Source organism: Bison bison, unplaced genomic scaffold (assembly GCF_000754665.1).
Source record: "Bison bison bison isolate TAMUID 2011002044 unplaced genomic scaffold, Bison_UMD1.0 scf7180017864065, whole genome shotgun sequence".
Classification (NCBI taxonomy): domain Eukaryota; kingdom Metazoa; phylum Chordata; class Mammalia; order Artiodactyla; family Bovidae; genus Bison; species Bison bison.
This window is the reverse complement of record NW_011494637.1, coordinates 338,023-357,204: the sequence shown is the minus strand read 5'-3', so window position 1 is coordinate 357,204 and position 19,182 is coordinate 338,023. Positions and strand designations below refer to the sequence as shown.

At 43.2% G+C, this 19,182-nt stretch overlaps 1 protein-coding gene across 7 annotated transcripts in view; it reads left to right on the top strand.

The window, feature by feature from the left end:
* Positions 1-19,182, top strand: part of PARK2 (parkin RBR E3 ubiquitin protein ligase) — a 1,245,124-nt gene that overhangs the window by 1,038,803 nt on the left and 187,139 nt on the right. For all 7 annotated transcript variants that reach the window (XM_010836734.1, XM_010836732.1, XM_010836730.1 and 4 more), the window contains one exon: positions 5,668-5,817. In XM_010836734.1, coding sequence (XP_010835036.1) covers positions 5,668-5,817 — 150 coding nt within the window. The remainder of the gene's footprint in view (positions 1-5,667; positions 5,818-19,182) is intronic.

Genomic DNA, 19,182 nt, shown 5'->3' with positions numbered 1-19,182 from the left:
GACATATTCTAATAAAATTACTAGACTCTAAAGAAAAAGAAATCCTTTGGGCATCTGGGCAAAAAAGATCAATTTACTCATAAAGGAAAAAAAAGATCAGATCATCATCAGGCTTGCCCATAACACTTTACATCAGAACACAGAGTAAGACATTTAAGATACTTGAGGGGGGAAAAAGGTGAACCCAGGACTCAGCCAGCCAAACTCATGCTCAAGAACAAAGGCCCCGAATCATTTGTCACTGAGCAAAAATTCAGTGAATATTTTTCCAGTGACATATTCCCAAGGAATTAGAGAACCAACTTAAAACCACCAGAATTGCTGGTCAGACATCAACATGAGGGCTGGCAGTGAGCTAAGTGTGTAGAGTTACTATAACATGACAATTAGATTACATGACATGTTACTATAACATGACAATTAGAAAGAAAGGATAGTATGAAATGGCCCTATGTTTCAACAGTTAGATACACTATTATTGTTAGAAATATTCAGCAGGAGAATGGGTAGAGCACATGGAAACATATTTGAAGTTTTTAGTAATCATATTCGTGGTGATAATATTATTACTGTTTTGAAATCACGGTGCATACAATGTAAGCTGAAGCTAATGTGCTATTGTGAATATGATAATCCTACCATTCTCTTTTTTTCTTTTTTAAACTTTTTATTTTGTGTTGAGGTATAGCCAATTAATAATTTTGTGATGGTTTCAGGTGAACAGCAAAGGGACTGTCATACATATACATATATCCATTCTCCCCAAACTCCCCTCCCATCCAGGCGGTCACGTAACATTGAGAAGAGTTTCCTATGCTACACAGTAGGTTCTTGTTCATGATCCGTTTTAAATACAGCAGTGTGTACATGTCCATCCCGAACTCCCTAACTGTCCCTTCTCCCCAGCAACCATAAGTTCATTCTCTAAGTCTGTGAGTCTCTTTCTGTTCTGTGAGTCCATTTGCATGATTTCCTTTAGATTCCACATATAAGGGATGTCATGCGATATTTCTCCCTCTCTGACTTACTTCACTCAATATGGCAATTCCTAGGTCCATCACGTTTCTGCATATGTATTATTTCATTCTTTTTTGTGGCTGAGTAATATTCCATTGTATGTATGTATCACATCTCTATCATTCTCTGTGTTCTTGATAGCCAGTGGTGGGGAGGGGGTGAAAAGGAAGATACAGATGTAAAATTGAAAATGTTAAGTAAAAACTCTATAGTTTGGAAATAGCTACCATTTTAGCAAATTCAAGTCTGCTGCTGCTGCTGCTAAGTCGCTTTAGTCATGTCCGACTCTGTGCGACCCCATGGACGGCAGCCCACCAGGCTCCCCAGTCCCTGGGATTCTCCAGGCAAGAACACTGGAGTGGGTTGCCATTTCCTTCTCCAATGCATGAAAATGAAAAGTGAAAGTGAAGTCGCTCAGTCGTGTCCGACTCTTCGCGACCCCATGGACTGCAGCTCACCAGGCTCCTCCATCCATGGGATTTTCCAGGCAAGAGTACTGGAGTAGGGTGCCATTGCCTTCTCAGAAATTCAAGTCTACAAAATAAAATTATTAGCTGTACTCCCCAGGCTGTACATTAGCTCCCCGGGGTGTAACCATTTTATAAAACTGAAATTTTGTACCCATTTTGCATAGGCCAAGACAGAAATTTTCACAGTCCAGTGGTACAGAGCTGAGCAGAGGGATTCAATAAACACTTACTGGAATCATTCACAGTGATATGAGGGGATGTCAGGTGCCAAAGCCAAAGTGGGGTGGGAGGCTTCCTCATACAAGTCTGAGCAACCCCCACCTGGCTTCAAGCCAACTTCGTGTCTGCTCTGCACTTGCCACTGAGTGTCGCTGCAGAGGAGCAGGCACTCTACTGACCGGCCTGCTCGAGATTCACAGTCTCAGACCCCAGATGGGCTGTTGTTCAGTCACTAAGTCGTGTCTGACTCTCTGCGACTCCATGGACTGCAGCACACCAGGCTCCCATGTCCTTCACTATTTTCCAGAATTGGCTCAGATTCATGTCCACTGAGTCAGTGATGCTATCTAACCGTCTCATCCTCTGTTGCCCACTTCTCCTTTGGCCTTCAATCTTTCCCAAAGAGTCAGCTCTGTGCATCAGGTTCAGCTTCAGCATCAGTCCTTCCAATGAATATCCAGGGTTGATCTCCTTTAGGATTGACTGGTTTGACCTCCTTGCAGCCCAAGGGACTCTCAAGAATCTTTTCCAGCACCACAATTCGAAAGCATCAATTCGTTAGTGCTCAGCTTTTCTTTAAGGTTCAACGCTCACATCGTGGGCTGTTAGTGCCCAGCAACAATCCTGACTATCCCTTCCTTCCCCTTTCTCATTCACACCTTTCCTTCTCTTCTCAAATTCCCCAAGCCTCCCTTGTCCACACCTGGGCCCCAGCACGCAGCCTTCCTGCCCTCCAAGACCACCCCTCTTCTCATCCTTCAGCTCCCATTGCGTGACCTGCTCATGGGCACCACCAAGTGCCCCTCTCCCACTCATGCCCTTCGGCATACTAGCACCCTGCCATTACAGAGGTCTCCCATTTTCAAAAAACTCTTTCCAGTCCCACAGCCCCTCCAGCTGCTCTCCCCCGTCTCTGCTGCCCTTTCGGCCAAACTCCTAGAAAGAAGTGTCCGTGCTCACCTCTTGGAATCTGTCTCCTCCAATTCTCTCTTGACTCCACCCCCACAAGGCTTTTGGCTCCATGCCTCCAATAAGTCGTGGCTCCTGTCAAGATTGCAACAGCATCTCCATTTTTAAGTCCAGCCAGCTTCCAGATAAAGTGGTTTATTTGCAGCCTTTGACATAATTTGTCATGACACATACACCCTCCTTGAAACATTGTGTTCCCTTGGCTTCCAGGACTTGCTCATTCTTCTCATTTTCCACCTGCCTAGTAGACTGCTTCATCTCAGTCTCCTTTAGTGGCTCCATCTCAGCCTCCACAAAGGGCAGAGAGTCTCTTCCGGTCTTGGGGCTGCTGAGATGACACAGAGTCTGACTGTCAAACCAGATGTACAAGAATCATAGATGGAGCCCAGTGTCATGCTTTACTAATAACTTCAAGGATGCTGGTAATGATGAAACACAGACGAAATCAAGGAAGCCCACATCATTTAACACAGCAACTGTGTTTAACAAAGCCCAGGTCCTTTCTCAGCATATTGGCACATACTCTAGGCAAGAGCCAATGCGTCAGGTCTCCAGGAAGCCCACAGAACGATCCCTAACACAAAACCTCTCAGGTATACAAACTGTCTCACCATTCACCACCTGATGAAATGTCTCCATTCACCCCTTAGCAACTGCATAGCTTATGACATTTTCAGAGGGCCTTGCTTTATGCATTCACATATTCTAGTTTGTTCACTGTAAGCAAACTCAGATCAAGTGTTTCCGCTAAATGCATCTATAGATGAGAACTCTCTTCTAGCTAATGCCATTGTATATAAGTAATATTAGCATATTTACAAGGGGACTTGACCAATCCATCTTTTTCTTTCTGATGAGGTCAGAAATATGAGAAAATGGATATTTGCCCTGATGCTAATCCTCTCCTTTTCAGCTCTGGGTGCACCCATGACTTTAAAACTGGTGTCTACAACCTACAATTTTCTCCTAAATTCCAAAGCCATCCGTTCAGTTAGACACTCAACATTTTGACTTAGCTGTGTCAGAGGTTAACAAACTGAATAGATCACAACAGAAATAACGATTCCTTTTCTCAACTCTCTAAACACACACACACACACACACACACACACACACACACCCCTTTCTCCCATGTCCCCCCATCTCAGTGAGCCTCCCCCATGCTCCCCCGTCCTCTCTCCTTGGGGGACAAACATTATATCCTGCTTGATTCCTTTTCCTCTCACGTCACATATCCAATCCGCCTAAAAATATCTGCCATTTCTACCTTCAAAGTACATGCAGAGCTCAACCACTGATCCATCGTCACTCCCACGGCTGCCTTCCTGGTTCAGACCACCACCATCTCTCCATGGACCTCACTGAAACCACCTCCGACCTGCATCTCTGCTTCCTGCCTCCATCCTTGTCCCCGAGAGTCTACGCTGAGCACATTGGCCAGATGGCTGTCTTTAAGAGATTAGTCAAATTGTGTCATCCACAGCTCCACAGTCTCCAGTGGTTCCCGTATCTCTCAGAATAAAAGGCAGAATTCTTCTGGCGGCCTTCAGGGATCTATACATCCTGGACCCCCATGAACTCTCTGGCTCGTCTACTATTGTCTGCACCACCCGCACACACACACCCATTCACTACTTCAGACACACTGGCCCCTCTGCGGGACCGCCAACAATCTGAGCACGCTGCAGCCCCTACACCTTTATCATGCTCTGTATTCAGCCTGGAAACTCGTTTCCCCCGGGTGGCACCTGGCTTGCCTTTCTAATCTCCTTCAGATGTTGGCTTAAACGAACCTTTTTTGTAAGGGATTCCCTGATCACCTCTCTAAAACTGTCATTCACGTCTTCCCCCGAATCTGTCTCTGATTTTTTATTCTCCTCCCCACTTATCACCATCTGACATGCTAGACAGTTTGACCTTTCTGTATTTCCTGTTCTAGACTTTTGGATGAGAGTAAAGATGCCCTTTTGTTCAGGGCGGTATCCCAGCAGTCACAGGGGTGTCTGGCACATAGTAGGTGCTCAATAAATGTTGCACAAATTAACTCATTGTGGAGCAGATCGATCTGAGTTGAGCTGAGTTTAGAGGAGCATATGATCAAATAATGCAAGGAGAACAGTGACTTAGGGCTGTGATAAGGAAGGCTTTGGACGATGGCCTGTGCTGTTTGAATCTTATTCTGCAGGCTGGAGGAATCGTCAAAGTGAACTGAGCCAAGCAACAGCACAAAGAAATGAAGTCAGGGGTAAAAGAAATCATGCTTTAAGAATAAGAATAATGTGAAAGGAAAATTTTGTTCTTGAACATTAGTCTTTCTTCGTCAGAGTGAATATGCTCACTGATATTGTGTGGGCTGCTAACAATTACCAGAGGTGGAACACTGACGCCTTTTTTCAAAATGGTTTTATAAACCGATAGATCCCCGAATAGAGGCATGATGACATACCATCTGATGAGATTGAGAGTGATTCCCTATGAGTGTCCATAACTTGAAGTATGGATGCGGTCCCTAAAATTTGTATGAAAGTCTATTAAATGCTGCTGGTAACAGTATTAAGTGAGGTAACTGGATAGCATCACTGACTCAGTCAATGGACATGCATTTAGGCAAGCTCCAGGAGATGGTAAGGGACAGGGAGGCCTGGCGAGCCGCTGTCCGTGGGGTCGCAAAGAGCCGGACGCGACTGAGCGACTCAACAACAAAGTCGTATTCCAAAAATCCGAGCTTCGAAAAAACATTGCTGGAGGACAGATTTCTAGAAACACAAAGAATAAATGCCTCATCTATCTCTTTTGTAAGTTGGGACTCGGATTCTCTAGGTTGGGCCATACCTTATCCACCCCACCCCCCCCTCCCCTGCAGTTGTTATGGAAGTGAATCCACACGAAAACGCCCCCAAACCACCAAATGGTAGCATTTCGGTAAAACGTGAGTGCCTGTAGCTCTTCGCATCTGTGCTGTCTCTTTGAAAAGCTGGTTTTCTTTTTGCAGTACAACCGGTACCAGCAGTACGGGGCGGAAGAGTGCGTGCTGCAGCTAGGGGGCGTGCTCTGCCCCGGCCCGGGCTGCGGGGCGGGGCTGCTTCCAGAACCGGGCCAGCGGAAGGTCTCCTGCGAGCCGGGCCACGGCCTGGGCTGCGGGGTGAGTACCAGCCACACCCCCGGTGTGGACTCTGTGTGTGTGTGTTTGCTTTGCGAAATTGGCTCGGTTGGTGCTTTATTTTCATTTTCCATTTGGACTCAGATAGCTTTGGCCTGATTTTTTAATTTTCATTTTATTTTCATTTTCCATTTGGACTCAGATATCTTTGACCTGATGTAAAAACTAAAACTAACCTGATGTAAAAACAAAACTAAATATATTTCAATTAACAGAATCCCGTATATAATGAGGGGAGGTAAGATTTTCTGCTTTGGTAGCTATCAGTGTTTAAGACGTGAAATCACTCGGTCAGCCTTTTAAACTTTTCTTCCGGTGCTCAGATAATTCAGAGCAAAAATGATTTCTTCAGAGGTAGCATCGAGTCGACAGGAGTGAAGGAGAAAGAGAATTCCACCTCTTAGCATGATTGTGTTAGCTACGTTGCTGGCCTAAGTATTTCAAGAAATAAAAATGAAGATTAATATGGAAAACTTGAAATGTTATCGGGTGGTAAAAATCACTTTAAATCGAGATGAGCAAAACTTAATGGGGCCTTTTAGGGAAGCAGAAAGAGAAGCGTGGAAAATGTTTGTTCTAAGAGGTCAAACCAGTATGACCTAGACGGCATCTTGAACGGGTCCACGGATGCGAGCTGACGGTGAAGGGGTGAGGGAAGCATAACTCAAAGGCAAATAGGCTGGCTAAATTATAGGCTGAAATGACAAATGGATAATAATCCTGGTATTAAATTTCATGCCGGCCAGAAAAGGAAGAAGTGTATGTGCTTATAAAATGCTGTTGAATTGTGATGGGAGAGCGTTCCTTTTAAAATTGCAGCTTCGTGAGGAGCTTTGTTGGAAGGAGGAGTGTGGATGGATGGCAGAGGCATATCACCCAGGCCTCATTGGGGCTGCGCCGCCTGAGTTACCTGTGCATAAATTGGCATCTGTCATCCTTGGTAGAGCGCCCCGTCGGTCATGCAGTGGGGCTCACCAAGCTCTGGGCTGAGTGATAAAGCAGAGCAAGTGGACGTTGAAAAATAATGAGATACCATGATGCGTAAGCAGAAAGAAATACTTCTGGGCTAATGGCGATTTCATTAGGATGAAAACTCACATCATGTCTGCCAGCCTTAGAAATTATGGAAATCAAACCCTGCTTCCCAGCCTTAGTCATCATCATTTACTGTATAATCTGCATCGGCTGCATGTGGCCCAAGCACGCTGCCAAGTTCTGGGATCAGAGTTTCCAGCAAATGTTTTCTTTTAGATTGAGTTACAATAGCCATTAACTAATGGCCCGGTTCTATCTGTGCTTCTACCTAATAATTGTTCCTATTGTCGCATTGTCTAAAGCTGGGGAGTTCTTTTGGCCCGTCTTCTGCATTCACTGTTCATCTTGAACGGTTTTGAAGGTTTATGTAATTTTAAGATTTGAACGTCTTTCTCTTCCCTTTTTTACACAATGTGATATTCTAAGTAACACACACATTTGAACTCCAAATTATGGAAAATTACCTTGGAAATGAATTGAATTGCTTTAATATCTTTGGGTTAAGAGGGTTTAGGGGCAAACCTTACCTAAAGGAGAATGACTATCTTCAGGATATTTCTTTGGAACATCTAGGTAATGTGTTTTATCTTTATTTATTCTGTTTTGTTATGGGGAAGGGGCATGCTTGTTGGTTTGTGTATTACTTATCTGTTGCTACATAACAAATAACCCCAAATTTTAGCCTTTTCATTAATAAACATCTTTTATCTCACAGCTTCTGAGGGTCAGGAATCCCTAAGTAGCTTAGCTGTGTGGTTCTAGCTCAGGGTCTCATGAGGTTGGAGTCAAGCTCAGTTGTAGTTAACCCAAGACTTGACTGGGGCTGGCAGACCCACTGCAAAAATGGCTCGACCCATGATTCTTAGCCAGAAATGCCTCAGTTCCTCACTGGCTGCTGACCACAGTTCTCATTACACACCCCTTTTCTTAGGCTACTTGTCCTCAGAATGGTAGCTAGCTTACCAAGAGCAAATGATCCAAGGGACAGAGCAAAGACAAAGCCGTGGTGAGTTGCTCTCCGAGGCTGTGCTCCATCACGGCTGCTTTGTTCCTGTGGTTAGCACTGAGTAGAAGTTCCAGCCCACCCACAAAGCGAAGGGAAAACTAAGCTCCATCCTGAAGGAAAGGTGTCAGGGAATTCAGGGATATATTTTGAACCACCACTGTCTACAATCTGAAGAAGTTGAATAAAGAACAAAGAGAAATGATTTTCTGAAACATCTAACTTGATGCTTTCTTTGTCCTCCCCACCTTTTTGCCCCAATCCCTGTAAGCTTCTTCAGGCTGATATCAGTTCCCATTGCTTCAGCTTTTCAGAAGAGATCAGTTGACATCATCATTGCTCTTTTTTCTTCAAATCTTCAACTTTCACAAAAGCATGTTAACCCAACTTACCTGCCTTAGGGATTCTGTAGTGATTAAAAAGGAGATTAGGTTGTATGACTTAGGTCCAAATCTTGGCTTCCTCAACTACCAGTGGTCTTAATCTTTCTGTGCCTCAGTCTCCTCACTTTAAAACAGAGTGTATTACAATGGCCCTCTATAAGGCTCCTCTGTCCATGGAATTCTCCAGGCAAGAGTACTGGAGTGGGTTGCCATTCCCTTCTCCAAAGGATTCTTCCCAACCCAGGGATTGAACCAGTGTCTCCTACGTCTCCTGCATTGAGAGGCGGGTTCTTTACCACCAGCACCACGTGGAAAGCCCTTATAAGGCCGTTATGAATGTTAAAGGAGCTGATGGGTGTAACAGCACATGGCATAAAGTATGTATGTATTTAATATTTAATCAAAAGCTTAATCAGTATTTATCAGAAGCTCACCTAAAAGACCTAATTCAATATTCAAGGAAAATTAACAACAGGGTGTTTGTTTGATCCTCTCTTCCAGATATTCTAGAATATTCCCCTCTGAATCAAGCTAGATGCAGCAGGGAATTAGGTACCCAGGCCTCGCTGTTTTAGCCCTTCAAAGAATTGCTTTGGCTTTTCTTGCACAGTAATTTGGTGTCATTTGTTTATACTGCGGTCATTATACAGATGACTCAACGCTTGTGGCTCCGGACATCCGAGTGGGCTTTTCTGTGAGGGACCATGGTGCCCATTCCAGATTCATTATGCTTGTCCCGGGAAAAGTTGACCCTGCTAATGGTCCCCCTTGAAAGCTGACTGCTGGAAAACCTAGAGCCACATTTGTGGGGTGTCTACAGCAGAGAAATGGGCCACTAATAGGATGGGTTTGGAAGCTTATTTCTTGGCTTGACTTCTTTTTCTTCCCTTTTTCCTGGTATATGCTGTTTGGCTGTGATTTGTGCACCATTGTAAGCTGCCAGTCTTTTCTGGATGTAAGGGTGGTAATGGAAAGCTGTTGTGTGAAAGAAACCGTGGCTAGTTTATGTTGACTGTTATGTTGTCTGTCTGTTATGAAACAGAGCTGGGCCCAATAAGTAGAAGTTAGAGGAAGCGGAATCAGAGGAGTCTGCTCAGGGTTTGCTGTAGCACCATGGACAGTGGCCACAAAGCGGACTGCCCCCAGCGCAGGGGGTGCCTCACGCTACACGGTGCTCAGGGAAAGGATCTGACGGCAAGCTGTGCAAGCCTCAGAGTCTCGGGCGTGCTTCTTAGGCTGTAGCTTCGAAGTTTATCATGAGGGATCCGCAAATCCACCTGTACTTAATTTGTCCTCAACTGTCAACTCTTATTATGTGGGGCTTGATGTTACAAAAAGGATCTCATGCATAAAAAAAGGTTGAAAACCAAATTCCCTGTCATTCACAGAACTGAAGAATTCAGCCTTCCAGGGACATAGTGAGGTGGACCCACATGGACTCAGTTTTAGAGCTGAGACACACCTCTGTGCTGATCTCCAGACAGGACAGTTCTAATCTTCCCATCAGTCAGCCCACCACCACATGCCTGGATGGTCCCCGCTACCTCCCTGATCGCTGTTGTACACAGCTTCCATGTGAAGGCACAAGCTTCAGTATTGTGATTGTCTTTGACTTCTTTAAATGAGTGCTCAGGCTAGTACTTATGACTTCTATATGCAAGCATATAGGACTGCTGCTGCTGCTGCTGCTGCTAAGTCGCTTCAGTCGTGTCCGACTCTGTGCGACCCCATAGATGGCAGCCCACCAGGCTCCCCCATCTCTGGGATTCTCCAGGCAAGAACACTGGAGTGGGTTGCCATTTCCTTCTCCAATGCACAAAAGTGAAAAGTCAAAGTGAAGTCGCTTAGTCGTTCCCGATTCTTAGCAACCCCGTGGACTGCAGCCTACCAGGCTCCTCTGTCCATGGGATTTTCCAGGCAAGAGTACTGGAGTGGGGTGCCATTGCCTTCTCCGGCATGTAGTACTACTCACTGGAAAGTCAGATTAGCTGATCCTTGGCTCTCCTAAGTCACTGGCTTAGCTGTTACCCAGAGAGCAGTGAACATTAGCTAATGAATATAAGGATTTCCACTTAAATGATAATGTCAGTCCACCCAGGAAAGGCCTGATAGATGTGTGATGGTTATAGCAAAATTTCTACCATTATTAAAGAATGATTGGAGCTTAAGCACTCCCTCTCAGGGTCCGAGTTGAAGTGTTAGACTTGTTTCATGCTTTCATATTCCTGTCCTCAGCCTTGATCTTGTTCTCAGTAAGAACGTGTATTTAGAGCTCAGCATTCATTGAGTGAATGAATGAATATTAAATGTAGAAGTAATATGAATACACTTTTATTTTCAAATACTAATCATTATGTACCCCAACATTAGAATCGCTTACCTTGCCTCAACAAGAATCTCTTCAAAAAACATAAAATATGCAGTGTTTTACTTATATGTGTAATACATCATTTAGAACACCAAAGTATACTAACTTCGGAGATCCACAAAAAGTCAATTAGGAACCTGAAAATCCTCCAAAAATTGCAGTTTATTTGCCCTATCGAAGACCTCACCACCAAATGAAGAATTCAGTGCATTCTGATAAAGAAAATGTCTTGGTCTTGGGAGCACTGATATTTTCCTTTTGACAAGCACAGAATATTTTTACATGGATAGACAGAACTCATCAAGGATATGTTTGGGGATCAAATAGCCTGACCTCACTCTCTGCCAACTCTTGATCATATTTTCACTACTACACATAAAAATATTAATTGATTTCCTGAGGAATTCATGTAATGCATTATTCTTTCTCTGGCCTTATTGCTATTCATCAGAACTATCTCACTAACTTTGATGGCGCCGATGTAAAATGTTGACATGTTTAATGCTAGAAAACAGCAACAAAATATGGAATACATTATACTCACTGACCTGGGGATACAAAAAGCTATGGCAATCAAACCTCGCAAGTTTTCTATCAGCAAAACATCTTTATTTTATTTGATGGTATTTTGGGATATTATACATCTGAGAGATAATTTCTTAAAATAATACTATGAATTTAATGAAGAGTTTTCTGTTTTGAATTAGAAATACAGGGATAAGATTTAACAATGGGGGGAAATAAACTCTTATGCATTTAAATGTAAACCAGAGATCTTTAAAAAAAAAATCATTAAGCCAACCATTAGTTAAGGAAATTAAATAGCATTTCTTAAGGCGTCCGAGAGACTCTCCCTCCTTCGATGAGTAGCATGTATGGCTTTGAGGTGGATTGCTCGAGGAAGCGGAGCATCCGTCTCAGGCTCCTCCCTTGCACAGATACCCTCCACGCCCTCTTACCCAAGTTTACATTCTTGCACTGTCTTCCTTGATGAGAGTCTCAAAAATTGTAGAACCTTAAGTTACAAAGGCTTCATTAAAACTGAATCTAGACTTCAATGAGAACAGGGTAGACTTGCTGTGTGCCCAGAAATCCTTGCAGAAGCTACTTGTAACAATAGCATTCATATATTGATGAAGATTTTAGTTAGAGTCCAAGCCTCCTATTTTAGCCCTTATATAGGAAACGAGTCTATGTAGACAAATGGGGATAACTATTCCTTCATTCAGAGTTCTAATTATTGATTTTAAAAGTAACTAGATGGGGAGCCCTTTTTTCAGTATGTGGGACTCAGAAATAGAAGGTCAAGAGATGGCCAATATTTAATAAAGAAAATGGTTACTTTTTCCATTCTTTAAAGAATTTTATAAAAATACAAAATGCAATTAAATTGCCTCAAGTATTTTGAAAACTGTATAGAAAATCTCCCTTTTTCCGAAGGAAAATAGAGATTAAAACCTAGACTCCATATATGTGTGGTTTATGTCATAATGCTTTCCAGGAGACACCAAAAAGCACAGGTAGGTATTTTTCATTCTGCCTAAATGTGGGTTTGTTGGGGTTAAGCTCCAGGCTATCATCTCACCTTGCTAGCCTCAACTCTATGGCCTCTTCAACATGTAGAGCATGGAATCAAATCTTTTTGACACATTATTTTTGATATACGGGATGTTCTTTATCAGAGAGTATTTTTAAAAGAAAGATAACATTATGAAATGTCAGAAATATGCATGACATGTTTATTTGACAGGTGTCCAAAAATCTAATTTAAGCTCTAAGATTGGCTCATTTACAGAGTGGAAATTAGTCTTGCTAGACTTTCTGCTTGCGAGCCAGCTTGAAGTGCAAAGACAGAAAGCTCTGGAGAGTATTTATTTTAATTAAAGAAACTGTTCATAAACATACAAACAAGTTCTGCATACCATTCCTCTGGAAAACATTTAGCAATTGGCAAATGTTCCTAGAAAGTATTCTGCAGTCTGAAATAGAAATATATATTTTCTAATCCAACATAGATCAGTGACCTTTCCACATGTCTTTAGCTATTTTTTGTTTAAAATAAGTGTGAAATAATTATACTCTTTCAAAACAGTAAGCTCTATCTCTTTGAATAATGTGTTGTGCGTGCATGTGTGTGTGTGTGTGTATGTGTGTGTGTGTGTGTGTGTGCGCAGTCGTGTCTGTCTCTTTGTGACCCCCATGGACTGTAGCCACCAGGCTCCTCTGTCCACGGAATTTTCCAGGCAAGAATACTGGAGTGGGTTGGCATTTCCTTCTCCAGGAGATTTTCTTGACTCAGAGATCAAACCTGTGTCTCTTGCATTGGCAGGCGGATTGTTTATCAGTTTGCCACCTGGGAAGCCTAGGAAATCAATTTTGTGGCAAATTGAATAGAAAAACCCTCTTTAGCTCTACCAGCTACAGGAGTGGAGAAGGCGATGGCACCCCACTCCAGTACTCTCGCCTGGAAAATCCCGTGGACTGAGGAGCCTGGTAGGCTGCAGTCCATGGGGTTGGTAAGAGTCAGGAACGACTAAGCGACTTCACTTTGACTTTTCACTTTCATCCATTGGAGAAGGAAATGGCAACCCACTCCAGTGTTCTTGCCTGGAGAATCCCAGGGACGGGGGAGCCTGGTGGGCTGCCGTCTATGGGGTCGCACAGAGTCGGACACGACTGAAGTGACTTAGCAGTAGCAGCTACAGGAGAGCTCAGAACATTCCAGAAAACAGGCTTCTATGAAGATAACATAGTTTCTGTGTATTCATTTTGATCCTGCCCTCACTTCAGTCTAGGGCAAGGCTGTCTAATATGGTAACCACAGGCCACAAGTGACTGTTTAAATTAAAATTAAATCAAATTTAAAATTAGGTTTCTCAGTCACAGCAGCTACATTTTAAGTATTCAATGGCCACATACAGCCTCCAGCTACTGGACTAGACCTAGGCCATGCAGACAGAGTGTGTTTTCATCAATATCACAAAAAGTTCAGTGGGGCAGAGAAAATGGCCGTAAGATATCACCCTAGAAGAAGCATTCACAAGCTCAAAGATGCCTGTGTCTCAAACAAATTGAAGTTTGACCCCTTCAATTCTAGTTAAGAAGAAAAATCTTTCTAGAAATTAAAGTTTCCTAAGTTAAAAAAAAAAAAAATGTACAGCAGTGTTTTCCAAAGTGACCCTTATTCAGTGTGGGTCCAAGGGATGTTATGTACCAGGAGGATGGTTGGAACCCGGGACAGAGAGCCTGGGCCAAGAGCAGTGATCAGAGAGCTTGGATGCCCACAGTTGCTGTTGCTGTTGTTCAGTAGCGCAGTCGTGTCTGACTCTGCAACCCCATGGACTGCAGCCCGCCAGGTTTCCCTGTCCTTCATATCTCCTGGGGTGTGTTCAAGTTCACATCCATTGAGTTGGTGATGCTGTCTAACCATCTCATCCTCTGCTGCCCTCTTCTCCTTTGGCCTTCAGTCTTTCCCAGCATCAGGGTCTTTTCCAATGAGTCAGCTCTTCACATCCAGTGGCCAAAGTATTGGAGCTTCAGCTTCAGCATCAGTCCTTCCAATACATGCAGTAAAATCCATTAAACAGGGCTTTTTTCTGTTGGACTTAAAGCTTTCATTATGCAAACATGCCTATGCCTGAACAAGGGGAATACCACAGCAGCCTTCCCTAAGTTCTTTCAAGCAAGAACTGCCTTTTGGGTGGTCCATCTTATACGACAGGTGTCTCATAGAGCAGCTTGACTCAGGGAATCAAATCCCTTGCTTTATCTGAATAGTAAGCTTACCACAGTACTCTTGGGAAGGAGCTAGTGAAACCCAAGGATCAGAACATTAAGTATTCAACATTTTCCTCTTTGCAGAGGACTAAAAAAGCATGATTTTTTAAAATGATATACCATATTTGTATTAGAGGTATTTTTGAGACTACATATCTTATAGTGAAACCTCTTTATTTTTAAACTGCTATTGATATATAATTTTATGGATTTAACATACATAGAGAGGATAGGGTGAAATTTTATGACTGTGTGTGATTAGCAGCATATTTTCAAATGATTCCTATTAAATGAACAAGGGAGATTTTTGAGCTTCATAGAATAAAGGATATTATGGTAAAATACATACGTATGTTTCTATAGTGGGTATCAGTGTATGTCAATCTCATAAAACGTTAACTGCATAGGACACTGTGGTCATGACAAAGGAGTCACAGGGGTTTTTAAATTTTATTTTACTGAAGTGTAGATGATTTACAGTGTTGTCTTGGTTTCTAGTATACAGCAAAGTGATTCTGTTACATACATGTGTTTTTTTTCATATTCTTTCCCATTCTGGTTTCTGTTGTGGTCGTCGTTCTGGCTTTCTTACACGGTCAGGAATTGCTACACAAGTGGTCGCACCAGCGTGAGCCTGGCCCACGCCCCACTGTAACTGCCCTGGTGGGGCCACCCTGACAAGGGGGCACGCTGGAGCTCCCTGCTGGCATCCCAAAGGGTGGTCCTGTCTTCCCTGTCCTTCCCAGAGCCCACCGGGGTTTCTGGGGGGTGGAGAGCTCTGCTCCATCTCACTACACTCATTATTTTTCACATCCTGTCCCCACTATCTCAGGCCTTCTCTCACTGGGGAGTAGAAGCCTCCCAGAGGCACATTCTGTCCTGCTCTTTCAGACTTGCCTCCGGCCCTCCTTTCTCATTAGGGTCTCTGCTGAGCACTCCCGAAACAGCTGGTTCCTCCTGTATATTCATCCAGACCAGCCCTCCCTGTGCGCTGGTTTTTCTCAATTTCCCTCCATGCTACCTTTAGAAAATGGCCTCACAGATCTGACACTGTTCATCTAGCCCGTGGTTACCCTCTGTGGTTTGCGTCTCATCTTTCATGCTGTTATATACACTGCAGATTATGGAATGCGATTATCACAGCAGCTTTCTTTGTTCTCTCGTCGTTCCTTTTTTAATACTATTTTTGATTGTGGTAAAATATACACAATATAAAATTCACCTTTGATAACCATTTTAAAGTATACAGTTCAGCAGCATCAATTATTCATAATGTTGGATAACCATCTCCACTATCTATTTCCAAAGTTTTGTATCACCCCAAACAGAAGCTCTGTTCCTATTCAGTTCAGTCGCTCAGTCGTGTCCAACTCTTTGCGACCCCATGAACCGCAGCACACCAGGCCTCCCTGTCCATCACCAACTCCCAGAGTCTATCCAAACCCATGTCCATCGAGTCGGTGATGCCACCCAGCCATCTCATCCTCTGTCATCCCCTTCTCCTGCCCCCAATCCCTCCCAGCATCAGGGTCTTTTCCAGTGAGTCAACTCTTCGCATGAGATGGCCAAGTATTGGAGTTTCAGCTTTAGCATCAGTCCTTCCAGTGAACACCCAGGACTGATCTGCTTTAGGATGGACTGGTTGGATCTTCTTGCAGTCCAAGGGACTCTTGAGTCTTCTCCAACACCACAGTTCTGTTCCTATTAGGCAATAATTAATTCCCCATCCCTCCCAGCCCCTGGTCACCTCTAATCTTGCTGTCTCTATGAACCTGACTATCCTAGATATATCATGTAAGTGGAGTCGTAGAAATATTTTGTCCTTTGGTATCTGGCTTAGCATAATGTCTGTCACTTAGCATCATGTTTTCAAGCCTCATGCAGTGTGTGTCAGAGTTTCACTCCTTCCCGTTGGTGAGTAATAGCTCATTGTACATGTATACCCTGTTTTGTTCCTCGAATTCCTTTTTAGCATTTATTCAGCCACAGTAGTCCTTCATCTCCCTGGAGCAAAAGTCAGGCAGGTTCTCTGACTCTTAGCCACTTATAAGTGAAAGAAAGTCTTAGAGACATTTTATGTTGTATATTCATACTGTCAATTCATTAAAAGTGGCTTTTGTCAAAAAAAAAATATACTCGATGTAACACTGAATCTTCTGCCCTGGCTGCCAAGGCCCAGCCCTTTGCCCCATGCCTGTGTGCACTTGGCCGGGAAGTCCAAGTGGGCTGACGTGACTCACCTGGTTGCTCTGAGTGTTCATCAGCTTCTACCTGTTCCATTGACTTTTTATTCATCTCAGGTTAAGGTTGACAGGACACAATAATAGCTGATTATTCACTTTATTCCTCTGAAAAGTGTCTACATCATCAATCTGCAGGTCCAGGGTTTTTAGTTCCAGTGCTTAAAATTGTTTGCCTTGAATAATTGCTTACGTTAGCGCCTATAGGGTTTCAGCCCCATTACAGAATCATCTGTCCAGACCGAAGTCCCCCATCCTGACTTGAGTAGCAAAACCCTATCCCTGTTCCCGTCGGTATAACAGACATGTGTTTCTGCCAAAAATATAGCTCGTGAACATAATTGCAAAGATTTGTCAAGGTAAGTGTGGAGGATATTCCTTATAGTACTGTTTTGTAGTAGACAAGAACTTGGAAGCAGTCAAATTGTCAATTGTATCGTAGTGGTTAAGTACATTTTTGATCTATGGATACAATAAAGTACAATATCTTGTTTAAAAGGAGCTTTCTTGGTGGCTCAGTGGTACAGAATCTGCCTATAATGCAGGAGACCCAAGTTCAATCCCTGGGTTGGGAAGATTCCCTGGAGAAGGGAATGGCAACCCACTCCAGTATTCTTGCTTAGAGAATTCCATGGACAGAGGAGCCTGGCAGGCCACAGCCCATGAGGTCATAAAGAGTCAGACACGAATGAGCGACTAAACCACCACTACCACCTGTTTAAAAAAATACGATCATTCTGCATGCTGATATGAAACAATTTTTAATACTCAGAATTAAGAGGAAAGAGCAGGAAAAAGAAGGTCAGTACTCATAAACATATAAAATATTTCCTGAAAAGAGTTCAACAGACCATTAAAGTAGTTGCCTTTGGATAGAAAAAGTGGGGATATAGAGAAGGAAGCTTTTATTAATACTTTTCAGTTTATAACTTTCTGTAATGTTTGCGGTTTCTAAACATGTAGATATGTTACTTTTACTTTTTATAACATAAGGGATTTTCTTAGTTTATAAGCTACTTTTTTTATTAATCAAGCTTTTATTTTTAAAAAAGCTAGCCATGTTATTTGTTAAAAATAAAAGCAAAGCAAAGTGAACTGTAATTAAATTGGTTAGAATTTTATACCATTTCAGACATGGTGTTTCTCTGGGGTTAGACTGAGAAAGAAGGAAACAGGTCTGCCACTGCCAGAGGCCAAGGGCATGAAAGCCGAATGGTGAGGTCCAGGTACTGTTCACTCCAAGGGGCTGGCAAGGCAGGTGGTCCATTCTTTCAGACATTTACTTGGCATGGAGCACGCTGTCTTGTCATACTGATTTAATTGAATGACATGTTTAAGAAAAATGCAAGTAAAGTCTGCTAGGAAATTTAATTTGCAGTCTCAAAATTAGTTCTAAGAAGCATGTCCCCAGAAGCTTTGAACAGCCAAATGCAAATAAGTGAATTTCAATTTTTGTGTAGTTCTAAATAGTTTGAGCAGTTCCTGCAGTATAGGAAAATATATTCCGATGGCCTTTTGCACATACCTGTATTCTAGGAATTCTATTCTTGCAGCGTGTTTTATTGCTGACTTTTGTTCATCTTCTCTTTTTTGTTTACACCTATTTTCAGTACAATTTAGACAGAGTTCAAGATGGCCCAAGCAAAACAAGGACTCGGCACTGCTGTATCACGCATTTTCCCCTGCTTGTCAAACATTCTGTTGTAAAGGCTGTCTGTAAATTATTAGATCGGTTCCCTACAAACTCCTGGAAGGGAACAGGGCTTTTCCTGGTTAAAGACAAGTCAGCCCTCTTGTCAGTAGTCCACAAGCGTCTGTAACAGACCCAGAAACCAAGTGCTGCTTGGATCCCGAGAAAGGCACTCAGCCTTCCTCCTCACCTGCCTTGCCTTTCAGTGGCCCCAGGATGCTGACAGGGGAGGGCCTCGGTATTTACCTTTTAAGCACTGAATGAATGAAGCTAACAGTAAATCCTTGAAGGCTCCCCCAGGGCAAACCTAACCCAGCCCAGCCTGACTTTGAGTCCCACCTTCCCTGGGAATTGGCGGCCCCTAGGATGGGTATACCTGGCAGAACCACCTGAGCCTGTGACACAGGCCTTTGTCCAGCGGTCCATCTACAAGTTTCTAGAGTATGAGATTTCCCTGGTGGTCCCGTGGCTAAGGCTATGCTTTCACGGCAGGAGCCGCAGATTCCATCCCTGGTCAGGGAACTAAGACCCCCAAATGCCAGATGGTCAAAAAAATTAAAAACTTTATAATGTGAACAAAGTATATGATTTTTTTTACATTAATTTTATTTAAGGATTTTTTTTTTCCCCAAGGTTTAAGACTACAAGCCTACGGGTAAGGCCTAGGCCAAATGTGGATGCTTCACCCCATCTATCTGCTCTTGACCCAGGGGTAGGAGAAGAATAGAAACAAGAAGGAAGGCTTTCCGAGGGCGAGCACGCTCTCTGATGCACTCTAGGAAATAATGTCAAGGGGACCTGTTACCGCGCTTCCAAAAAGAAAGCAATTTTCTTCCTCCTTTCTTTAGAAG